Genomic DNA, 12,696 nt, shown 5'->3' on the forward strand with positions numbered 1-12,696 from the left:
GGACTATAGAGACTGTTGTCTACAAACCCATTAAGAGCAAACCTGCAACTCAAGACCTACTGTCATCCCTCCAACCCTAGAGAGACACCCCAATACACATGTAAGGAAAACTTGCTTTTTGTTCTGAGCCATGCTGCCTGTTTAGGCCGCAGGTACTGCAGGGCAGAGACCTTACCTTTTGCCCAACTTACAAGCAGCTGGGACTTCAGTCATGCTGTACTCTGTGTGTGTTCCTCAGTGGGGCAAGGACCACCAGCTGGTGAAATGGTCAAGGCACAGGGCACAGTTAAGTCCTCAGTTGATCAAAACAGGTCATCATGTCCCAGGGCATGTGGCCAAAGAGGAATCTCTGCCTCTCAGATTTGGTTTGACAACCATTTCTGCAGGATGGTGCAGCTGGTTGGGAGGACAGCAGCGCCTTCTAAAGTTGTGGCAGTATCCATGTCACTGTGGTGCCTAAAATCCTACAGCTGGACATTTCAGTCATACAGACAGATTAGACATTGCTCAGGGACATGGATATTCACTTCTGAGGTTTCCTATGGACTTTCTGCTGCTTGAAATATCCCTTCATGACTTCCCTCCAAAGATGTACCGTAGCATCTGTCTTATGTTGATTCTGCTTATGAATTCAGTACCAGTATTTTTAGCTATGTTTTGTTTTCTCTAACAGTTTCCCATGTGAGTACTGAAGTTAGGCTAACGTGCAGTGCTTGAGAAAATCTCACCACACTAGCTTTGGCTCTTTCTACAATAATGTATGTGTCAAATTCAATTGTTAAAAGCCCTGAGCTACATTTTTCAGCTAGTAATGTGCTTGCTATTTTCATGTTTAATTATTTCTGTGGCACCAATGTCCTTTAAAAGTAGTAGTGTTGTAGCCATGATGGTCTAAAGAGATTTAAGAGAAAGAATCTTTTATGAGGTCAGCTAGAGTAAATGGCAAAGCCAAATGAGATTTTAGGTACAAAAAGTGTTGATTTGACCTTACTTTCAAAAGCCCCTTCCTACGTCATGTTTTCCTCAGACTCTCATTACTTTTCCTGAGAGCAATGTTAGATCAATAACGATCACTTTTCTGGGAATCCTTTTCTAATACCCAGAATCTGAATATTATCAAGCAATTATAAATTACAGCTGAGGAAACTAAGGCACAGAAAGGGCAGGTAATTTGCCTGTGTGGGTGGTTGAGTCAGTCATATAACTCAACAGCGCTTGTCTCTGTGTGCTGGGTTTTAACTATTGAAAAATTGTCTCCTTCCACCAGGATGTATGCTGGCTTCAGATTAGTCCTTCTCTAAAAAGCTTCTGAGTTTTGCTGTCAGCTAGAATATTTGGTGCATATCACAAACTTCCTGTAAGTTAGCGTGACGTGCCCTGATCCAATCCAGTTATGGAGCTGTGATTTGTTGCGAGACCCAAAGGTATCAGGTACATTTGCAATGAAATTGTGGGGGCTGTGTTTTCCCCCGAGAAGTAAGCTGTGGAAAAGTGCCATATATAGTGTAAAGAAAGGAGCTCTTTAAGAAGTTGTATCTGGGTGGGGAGTCAATCCCTGCTTATGTTTCTACTCTGATGGTAAATGTGAGCAAAATAATCTTTTTGTTTCTGTGAATTTTTCTGTGCTGCTAATGGGGGGTAGTCAGGGTCTGAGCTATAGCAGTGCTCCTGCTGCTGATAGTCCTCAGGAAATCTCTCTTAGAAGTGATTGCTCCAGCTGGCTGGAATAAGCCTTCAGGTGCCATCACTCCAATCACTGTCCTTTAAACTGATGGATAACTCCCTGCTTAGAAATATGGAAGGGAGTCAGCCTGTACAGTGCTCCTCTTCTTTGCTGTGATGGGAACCTCTCATGCAGTTCTTGGGCACTGCATGCCACTGTCTGCCCTCTGCAGCATTGCAAACTCTTATGCTTAAATGAAAAGGGCTATTCTCATGGGTTTTTGATTATCCCACCTTAACTCACTGGGAAAACACACTACTGATAGTAACTTTGAAACAGATCTTCTTCTCCAGCCCAGCTCCCACATTGCTCTTCAAGAACCTGTGAGGGGGGAATGAAAAAATATTTAGCTAATTTAACCGTAGGTCATTACCTCAAGTACCTCAGTTAGGATCCTTATCCCTTCAGACTCCCCCAAAGTCATGGATGTTGGTAGGTTTCTGCTTTCAGTCCCTTTCTGCAGAAACTTGTTTTCTCCCTCGATGTGCACAGAGCTGTATGAGGTTGTTTTAAGGAGACTCTCTCCAAAGTGCTTTTGGGTTGAACCATTTCAGTTTTCACCAGGCAGTGGAGAGGTTTCCAGACTCCTGCTGCCCAGCTTGGCATATGCCATGTCACACTTGGCTGCCCTGTAAACCTGGCTGCCAGCACCCAAAATGGCAAATGCTTCTTGGACGTGAGCTGCAGGGAGAGCACGGAGGGTGAGGCTGCTGTCCTATGACAACTGCTTTTCATTCAGGTGGGGAGAGAAAAGTTGGTCTGAAAATTAAGCTGAAGTCCATATGGATGTATCTAGATGGATGAATTCCTTTGGCATTGCAGCTGCCCCGTCCAATCCAGGTGGTGTCAGACACTAGCCTTCTGAAACCGGAACTGGCACATGCTATCCCAAGGAGAGCTTGGTCCATAATATTTTACATTATAGCAGACGTTGCACATAATATTATCACTCTCACAAAGGGAGGCAGAGATGCAGAGTGAGACCTACCAGCCAGCTAATAAAAGGCCTAATGAAGAACAAAAAAAGCTGCTAGTCACTGCAGAGATATGTTGCCCCCAGGAAATTAAAAACATGAATACCCTGGCATATGCAATAAACATCTCCTTTGTGTCCGTGTAAAAGCTCTGAAACCTCTAGAATATTAAGAAATGACAAAGATGCTTTTAAGTCCCCCCCCCTACACTTCAGCTGCTTGCAAGCAAATGGTCGTGAAAAAGATAAAATAGATCACTGACTGTTGTGCAACTTCATTTACCAGCGAACCCAACTTCAGAATAAATACATGCATCAATGAGCACACCTGTATTAGGACTGTGAGACAGCTGCCGCTCATTAAAGGGAAGAGGCACCAGGTTAAAGCTGTAAAGGGAATGTAGAATATGAATAGCGTGTTTTCTATACCTTTCCTGTGCATATATTTGTTCAACAGCAGCTGGCAATTTGGGACCCGCAGAAACGCCGGTATATGTCAGACCCCGGTGCTTGACAGCAGACCCCACTAGGGGAAAATGTATTAAAAAAAAATATATATATATAATGATTTCTAAACACCCCCCGCCCCCGGCGTTGGCTCACTCCCGCCATCCGCGGTGGCGGGGAGCGCACCTGCGCGGCGGGGCGGGCGGGCGCCCGGCGCTGCGCCCCGCGGGGCTGTGCGCAGGCGGGGGCGGGCAGCGCCGCTCCCCCCGCCCGGCCCCGCCGCCGCCGCATGCACCGCCCGGCAATAAAGCGCCGGGGAGCCCGGCTGCGCTCGGCAGCGCCGCTCCCGCCGGCCCCCCCGGGCCCCTAGAGCTGTGCCGCTGCCCCGGGGGGCGGCAGCGCTGCCCCCGCCGCGATGCCGGGCTGGAGGAAGAGCCTCGCCCTGTGCCTGCAGCGGATGCAAGAGGATGGTGAGCACGGCCGGGGGGAAGGAGGGCTGGAGATGCTCGGGTTTACCCTCCACCTGGCCTTTTCTTTTTTTTGTGGGGTTTGTTGTTTGTTTTTTTTTTTTTTGGGGGGTGGGTGTGGGTGGTGTGTCTCCCTGGGAGGGGGGCAATCCTCTGCTGGCATGGAGCTCCGTGAATGAAGGGGCTGGAGGGGGGATGCTCTTCGTACTGGTAAACTTTGCTGCAGCAAATCTGTCCTTCTATCCCCAGGCTTGCTTGGTCTCTGCTTTTTTTTTTTTTTTTTTTTTTCCCCCCTTCCCTTCCTCCTCTTTAAGTGGTGGGGGCAAGCCTGAGCGAGAGGTGGCTGCGTGGTCCTTTCTGGATATTTAGAGAGGCTTGCAGCATCTGAGCTCTAACTTTCTAAAGCTACTGGTGCTGTTTTCAACTGGTAATTCTTCCCAGTGCCCACCTCCAACTGGGGATTAAAAGGTTTGCGAATTGGATGGAGGACATGTCGCGGTAATCTGATTCCTATTGTGCTGCTTACTGTTGCTCACAGTGACTATGAATTATTTTGTTTACATGCTTAGGAGTGTGATGTTAAATAAATGCTGGACCTGCAGCTCATAAAAGTCGGGAGAAGACATCCACAGGGTGGCACAGCATAAGGGAGGTTTAAACCTTGCGCTCTGGCTTCTGGGTTTATAGATGAACAGGGATGAGAGTGGTGGGGAAAGTTTATGTCTCTGAAATGAAGTGCGGTTCTCACGTGCTCTCATAAGACTCAGGTGGAGGAGCTGATCTGGGGTGGGCAGAAGTAAGCAGGAATGTGTGTCTTACTAACCTCAGCTGCTTTGGTGCAAGTGGTTAACGGCAGGTTTTTCTTTTGCATCCCTTCCCCTGATTGCGTCTCTAAATTGTGCGCTGGTAAACAGACTTACCAAGTATCTGAAGTGGCACTGTTGCATTGTTTGGTGTGAGTAATGCAAAAAAAATTCTCTGGTCCTGCTGGTTAATAAGCACAGAGAGAAATTGTGCTGTTAGATGCCCTGTAAGGTGTCAGGACAGAGTCGTTAAGCCTCTGAGTCTTTCTGATGCTGCTTCCTTGCTCCCATTGCTTTGGGAGAACACCATCTATTTCTGATGTTTGACCCCTTTGGGACCACGACTTCCACTTGGAGACTCTAGCCACCTGAGGTAGAGCTGTTAAAAATCTTGTCCTGTATAAGAGTAAATCAATCCCCTGTTTGACACACTGAGACCTGTCGGTGTGAATTCAGCCCTGTTATGGTGCAGTGCTTTGTAATGCTGCCCTGCTGCAGCTGACAGGGATGCTCTTGCACCGCTGGACCAGGGATGGCTTTAGGGGCCTTATAAAACATTTACAGCAGTGAGCTCTTGATGTACAGCTGTACTGGGTTAGTGTGTTTGCCAGGTTACTTCCTCTGTGACTTCATACGTATGTACTGGCTCTTGTCTCTGAGGTCTATGTAATGCCTTTCCTCCTCATCTTCCCTCCTTCTGACTTCAGTCCCAGCACTGCAGCGAGTCTGTGACGGGTGTGCGTCCCTTCAAGTATGTTGGGTATTTTCCCTAGTGACATGGTATTTATTTCCATGGGTGGCTCAAGAGTAGTTGCTCTTTGAAGTTGCCACTTGGTTAATCACAGAATGGTTTATCTGGAGGAATAAATCTTGCAGGCTTGCGCTGATGTGCTGTGTAGAGGAGGAGGTATGCTTGCTAAACAATGTGCTGAGTTGGTAGGGAACTTCTTTCCCCTTTCCCCAAGGCGACCAGTTTGATCGTTGTATTACAGCATATAACTCTGCAGCGGTAGCAGAGAAGGTATTTGGTAATGTTTTTGTAGCACTGCAGTGTTAACAGGTATGGTACGGGGTTTAACTGGATGCTAGAGAAGGTTTTGCATCATGTCATGTATAACACTGCCAGGAAATTTCTGCAGGGTTCTGTTCAGACTTCAGTTTTGCAAACCAACCTCCAACCAGTCTATGAAGAAATACTGACTTCTGGCTTTCCTTATTCAAAACAAGTTATGTCTGCCTTGTTGGCATCTCTATGGCTATGTGGATGTGGTAGTTCTGTTTCAGATAATCTAAGCGTGGGAGCTTCTCCCCAGACATGCATGCTCTGGCCCGTCAGTGTGTTAACTTCTTCTGAGGGTTGCAGTACTCAAGTTTCCAAAGGAAATGTCCTGGTGTTCAGCAGAAGTACATTTGTGATTAGAAGAGTGGTATATTTTGGTTACTGAATATTAATGTGATGAGCATCTTGCAATTTGCAGCCATTCACTGTTGGGTTGGAAGCTTCATTAATCACAGTTGGTATTCAAAAGGTCAGCCGTGGTAAGTCACATAGGGAAATGCAAGATGTGTGTGAACTGTACTGAAGTATGATTGCCGTTTCAAAACACCACCTACGGTGAGTTTCCTTATGCATGTTTTGCCTTAAAATTTCTATCCCTTGGGGGATGGGGGTGACTCCTGACCAGTGTGCAGAAATGCTCCATTCTGTAATGTATTGTTGTTCCCCACCACAAGAGGGTTGTACATGGGACATGCTATTCCTTGTTCTGTTTCATGCAGAAAAAAAGAATAGATGTTAATGGCTTGGAAATTCTTGGTGGAAAATGTGTTCCCTCCAGCCTGTGTTGATAACAGCCCTGTTACTTCCAAGTCAAGGGGTTGATTTGCTTCTCTCTGTGTAACTGTGGGGTTGTCTCGGACCTGGGAGCAGAGGTTAGAGTGTACAGCCTGGCAGTTCTGTCCATTGCTGTGTATACAGTGCTGTGCGGCCAGATCTTGCGCTGATTTACCTCCCTGATAGCTGGTCCTCTCTTAGGGCAGAGGAGAGGACTAGTTGGCCGTGCCAGACCCTTTCCAATCCCGATTTTCCCCCTCTTGCTGCTATCCTTTATGTGAGGACTGCAGGATTTGGACTGTATCCTTGCTGCTTTCAGTAGCAAAAGAAGCAAAGGCTAATTTCTGCTTTGGGAGCATGAATGTATGTGGGCAGGTGGGAAAATCCCTGGGGATTTTGGCATATCTGAGTGGATGTGGAAACTGGATGCCTAGAAAGGATAAACTGTATCTGCAGACAGAGCAGTGGAGATGCTTGTATCTTAACTGATGAAAATGTTATCTGGATGCATATGACTTGTATAACATGGGTTGCAGTAGTGGGCAGATGCCCTTTGCTAAACCGGAGACATTTTTCTGCTTCTACTGGGAGGGAATACAGGGTTTGAGTGTAAATTTAGGTTGTTGATATAATTCCTCTTCCTCCCCCAGATGGTTTTCCTTCCGTAAAACCAGAAAATTTGACTCTCACCTTAAAACTCTAATATGATGCCTTATTAAAAAAAAAAAACAAAACACAAAAACAAAACCCAAACAACAACCAAAACAAAAAAAAAAACCCAAAACAAACAACAAACCCCAAACCTTAAGAAAGACTGATGTAATGGGATTATAAAATGTGAAGTCAGTTACCCACTCCTTGCATGAATCATGGGGCAGCTGGAAAGGAGGGGGGGAAAGGGGCAACTCAGACCTGCTTCAAAAAGTGACAGTATTGCAGGACTGTGTTGTTGCTGTTTGCTGCCTTCACTTGTATATGGCTCTGTGCTGGTTACCTTGGAAACAGCTGTAGGAGCATATAGGGGTATTTTGCTGCTGTGCAGCCATGGGCAGAGGTGTCCCGTGGCGCGTGGGGAAAAGGAAATCCTTCGTGGTGCAGGTTGATTTGCAGGATGAGGGCAAGGAAGTAAAAACCCGTTGCAAGATCTCCCTTCTCACCTGCCTTATCTCGCTGCGGGTGCAATTTGACAGGAATGGGACCCTGGGGAAAATTTAGCAGGGGGGTGATTTTTCATGGCTCTGGCAGAGCTATTTAAATTTTTATAATGGGAAAGTAAAAATACCACAGCAGTCTGTCTTGAGGGGGTTTATAACAGCTGGGCTATGAACATCAGCTTTTTATTCTGTCCTTAGAACAGTGTACCAGGATGTTTTGCTCCATAGCTATGAAACTATGATTATGACTGGAAACAGGATTTTTCTTTACTTGATAACGCATATCAAGGAGAAACACCTCAATAAGATGGAAATTTGCTGGTTTTGCATGATTAGCAGAAAATTAGATGATCTTTCATTGAGTTCCATGTTGTTTGTGATGTGTAGAATAACGAAAATAGAGTAACTGTTAAAAATAATGCTAATTGTCTTTTGTTCACTTACCCATAAACATTTTGATCTTGCAAACTGTGTGGTGTGCATAACTTGAAAACAGTTGAACTATTCTGCTGCTTAAAATTAAGTGTTTGCTCTCGAGCTTGCCACATCAGAAATAATTCAGTCATTCAGAAAGGAGGTTTTTGTGTTTATCAAGTCATCTTAGGACCATCTTTCACTGCCAGGTTGAGTCTGTTCAGTTTTAATACGTTGCCTTATAGAGTCCTTTTGTCCAAACCTACAGTGACTGGCACTTAATTTTCAGAAATTCAACTGGATAGCTGTCACTTAAATAGTGTGCAAGTGAAGTGCTCTGTGGTGGAAGGGCTGTTATGTCTGTCTGCTGAATGCAGCTTATTAATATATTCCTGTGATACTCTTGGTTTACGGTGCATCCAAGCTTTGTCAGAGATAAGGACTTGCACACACAGCGCTCAGGAATTTATGGGCTGCTGTTTGTTGGCAATATTCATTATACAGGCCACTGCTTTTAAACAAAATGTAAAAATAGAGGTTCTGACCCTCCAGTGAAGTGTGGTGGGAATTAGGATTGCTTGAAAGCTGTGGTGGTAATGCTTAAGGGATAATGTTCATTCATCAAACTGATGGGACACCAGAGCAAATCCTGCTAGACTTTGATGGGGTCTTTTTCGTTCATTAATATGTTGATGTGGATTTGGCACCCATCGAGTGACGGAGTAATAGCTGCACCCGAGTGCTGTGCTTGCCTGCTCCCCTCCTCGTGGGCTGTCACGCTGTGCTGAGTTTGGGCTGCTGCTTTTGATCCTGTACTTCAGCAATCGTAAAATTTAGCTCTGATTGAGAAGTCCTGCACAGCTTAGGGATGAAGCCACAAGGGTTTTTCGGAATGACTGTAAAGCCTCATTGGAATTTGATTAAAGACAGAGATTGATCATTGTTTTGCTTTTTGAAGTGGTCTGCCAGATTTTACATCCTGAATGTGATCCTGCGTTCACAGAATTTGGCTGTATGAAAGTGTATGGACATCGTGCAGTTCTGCTCTCTCACTTAAGCTGTTACACTCTGTAGGGCTTCTTGCAAAGGAGTTTTTATTAGCAATATTGAGCAATGATGCTCAGTGCTGAGCAAATGCATCAGCTGCTGTGGTCTGGCACGCTCTCCCTTTAGCAGTGCCAAGGTTGGAAAGTGTGGGGGGAGCCTTTCAGGAAGCTGAAGACCTTGATGGAAACCATGAATTGTGGTAGCCAGGAGAATTTTGGAGTGAGAAGAATTGCCAGATCTGTCTAGATTCAGGCCATTCTTGTTCTCCAGACCTGTTGGTGTTGCTATGGGCTCATGCCAAGCATAGTGGAAAAGCACATGGGCAATTCGGAAGTGGACATGGTATTTGAAGCTGCTCCAGTCTTGAGCTGTGATTGCAGCTGCTGACCCAGAGGTCCTCTGATGCTCTGGGTTGCACCGAGATGAAGATTGCTCAGGTTAAACCAAGGTGTGTGGCAAGTCTAAGAGGCAGATGGTTTGTTCTGCCTTTTTTTTGGTTTGCTGTTTGTCTCTTCTAAGTAGACACAAGTGCAGGGGATCTGCTTAGTTATACCTCAGCCAGACCCTTGCTGAGTGGATAGCCAAAGGAGGGCTCTCCACCAGGGCATGTGCTGTTTGCCAGGTTCTCTCTTTCTGTTGTTAAAACTATGTTGGCCTTCCTATGGGTGTCCCATTTTAGAATAAAAATGACTATTTTGTTAATTATTTTACTTCTTTATAGTGGAATAAAATTACTACTTTTGAAACATTATATTTACACCTCTGTAAATTCACTATAGTGTATATATATGGTAGAATAATTATCAGGGTATAGCTCTATTGAAATTATGCCTTTGTAGATGAGCCCTAAGACAGTGAATTGGACATTTTTGGAGCTCTGCATCACGTAAATGAAGCCATCTCTTTTAAATGCCAGTCCTAACCCTTGAAGTTCAGAGCAGTGATCTACGCCTGAAAGCTTGCGTAATGTCTAGTGCAAGTCAAAAAACTTGCTGTGTTTTTCCCATGATGATCTATTTTCCCAAAGGAGCTACATGTCTCCTGCTCCAGTGAATGCTGGTGATGACCCCACATGTATGGGAGCTGCTCCTGCATGTGCGTCTTGGGCCAAATGCAGTCACACCATGTAAATGTCGTTTGCGTTCCTGAAACAAGTGTAGCTACTGTGGGTTGACACTGGTGTAACTGGGATTGGAGCCTGGGCAGCGTTTGAGCTGGAAAATAAATCCCATGCTGATGGCCTTTGTTGGAAATAGTAGCTTCTCTTTGCAGTGGTTGGCCTGGGTTAACCACACACTGGGATAAAACATCTCCTCTTGGAAGGGTCTGCACTTTGTCTGTTTATACTTGATCTTCCCATGGACTTCTTTCTTTGAGAGGAAAAGTAATGAAGCTTTCAATTTAAAATTCAAGTCGGATCATTTTTTTTTCCAGCTCTCTTGTTTTGTGAAGAGAATGAATTGCCTTTATCTATTTTCTCCCATTTTTTTTCCCTCCTCTCTTTGTCTTTGGAACATGAGGAATTCAAATAAGATAACTAAAACAAATAAATTCTACAATTATGGTGATTTCCCTGTTACTGACTTCCCCCTCATTAATGTTAGATGAACTTGGTATCTAGTAATTACTGGCTTTCATTTTCAAGCCAGAACTGTGTTCTGGCTCCAGCAAAATTTGGGGATTCCACCAACAGCATTGGGAGTGCTGCTTTCCACTGGGAAATTAATTCAATCAAACATATTTTCCTCTGACAGTTTTGGGTATTTTGCATCAAGACCACTCTGCATTTAAGGCGAAGGGGGCTACCATGTGCTGTTTAAGATCAAGGAAATGCTATGCATTAAGATGTGGTTAGATCCATGTCTTATCTGTGTATTTAAGCAGAGGTGTCAGTGACCCTGCCAGCTAAACTGCTGCATCTTGACAAGTAGAAACCTCTTGCTGAGGCTGCAAGATAAATTCAATTTTACACTCTTCAAGTTGTTGAATGTCGGTCTATAAAGTAACACACTTCTTTGCTTAATAACTTTATTTCCACTGTGAACAAGGCATTACAGTGCTTTTGTTTTAGCAGTTATATTAACCTTGGCTGCTATTAGTTGCCAGAATCGGAGGCTATTCTGGGTATTTATTTGGATTATAGGTGTTGTCACCTTTTCTTGTACATGTGATGCTGTTAGTCATCTTGGTGACACTTCATTCATCTGTGCAGAGAAATAAAGGTCCTGGCTCACATTTGAGTATTGCCTTATACAACCCAAGAGGGGAGCTGCTACTAGAGGCAAGGATTACATCAAGCTTGAGAGATCTCACTTGGGTCCTGTGGGATGGAGCTGAGATTGGCCTCTGGATTTTTTTCTCCTGTCTTTCATTTAAAAAAAACCCAACAACTTTTCTTCTCTGTTCTCAGGGCAAGATTTAGGTGATCCTACAGTGTCTGACCCAGGGGGCCCCTCTCTTACCTTTGGCCCCAGTTTGACAAGAAGCAGTATGTAGACTCGCAGGGCGGATGGGAGGGCTCATCTTCATTTGCATCCCCTTGCAGCAGAGGCCTTGAAGCTTTAGCAACAAATGAGATGCAAAGAAACAAGGAGAAAAATAAGAGAATAAGGCAAACTGTCAGGCAGTGTGACAGTTTTCCAGAAATTAGCGATGCCAAGTTGCTCTTTTCTCACTTGGTACCAGTGTGCTTTCCTGATGCAGATCCAGTCCTTTCTATGTGTTTTCTAGAAAATGATGATGTTTCCAGGAGTGGGGGCTCCCTCATTAAAAACAACTTGCCAAGATCCATTGCTTTTGGCTACTGGGAATCTGGGGAAGTTCCCTGGGGCTGTCACAGTGGGATGAACTTAGCAAAGAGCTGGGAGGATGAGTTAGTAAATATTTGTAGCAGCTTGTTTCAGGGCTATGTGTTAATCCTGAAGAGAGGGCACTATTGGGAATGAATATTTTGTTTCTAGATTAAATGTTCTTTTACTTACTTTCATCTTAGAATAGGAGGCAGTCAATCTCCTTTTTGTACATGCAGTCATGTCCATAAAAACAACAAACCAAAAAAAACCCCAAAAAAACAAAAAAATGCCCACAAAAACCTCAGGAACCTCCCTTTTGTGATGGGAGGCTGGTAGATCTGGTTGAGGCAGGGAGCAGTGCTGCGGTACTGCCTCTGTCTCCATCCTCTTTGGGAGCATCATCTCTTCACCCTTCTTCCATCTCTGGTTTTCCTTTTCAAGCTGGTGATATATACGTGGTCTCCTTGGCTGGCAGTCTTCAGTGACTTAAAAAAAACCGTCTTGCGGCCAGCATGCTGCAAGGTCATGTTCCTGCAGGATGCATCCCTCCAGGTCTCAGGAGAAGAGCAACTCTGATGTGTGCTTGGTGAAGGACACAGCCCCTCAGAGCTGGTATGTTGTTGACCTGCACACCTTATATGTAGGATTTGGACATAACTGACAGCTCCTTGCCTCTTCCATACCTCAGTATCCAGAGATGATGTGGTCTTGTGGATACTGTCACTGCAACTGTCAATGCTCTCATTTGCTTCCTTATTCCTCTCAATGGCTGAGGCCCTTTAAAACTGCGTGAGGTTTGTTTTTTTTGTTCGTTTGTTTTTTTCCTTAAATGAGGAAGTCTTTCTAGACGAATAAGAGGGAATAGGGAGTGGAGGAACAAATCTTAAAGCTAATGCTCAGTCCCAGGAAAAGTGAGCGAATGACTAGTGGCAGAGCTGTTAGCAGCACTGGAGGAGATGAAAGACGAGAGTTGCTTTAACTCTGCAGTGCAGAAATCAATACAACTTGCTAAGGAGTCAATGAGGATGGAGAGAAATAACTT

At 44.8% G+C, this 12,696-nt stretch overlaps 1 protein-coding gene across 1 annotated transcript in view; it reads left to right on the forward strand.

Annotated features, from left to right (window-relative positions):
* Positions 1-3,419: 3,419 nt before the first annotated feature.
* GRIP2 (glutamate receptor interacting protein 2) overlaps positions 3,420-12,696 on the forward strand; it is a 285,118-nt gene continuing 275,841 nt past the window's right edge. The window contains exon 1 of the mRNA XM_075158845.1: positions 3,420-3,613. Coding sequence (XP_075014946.1) covers positions 3,559-3,613 — 55 coding nt within the window. The 5' untranslated portion in view covers positions 3,420-3,558. The remainder of the gene's footprint in view (positions 3,614-12,696) is intronic.

The sequence above is a fragment of the Calonectris borealis genome, chromosome 10 (assembly GCF_964195595.1).
Source record: "Calonectris borealis chromosome 10, bCalBor7.hap1.2, whole genome shotgun sequence".
Taxonomy (NCBI): domain Eukaryota; kingdom Metazoa; phylum Chordata; class Aves; order Procellariiformes; family Procellariidae; genus Calonectris; species Calonectris borealis.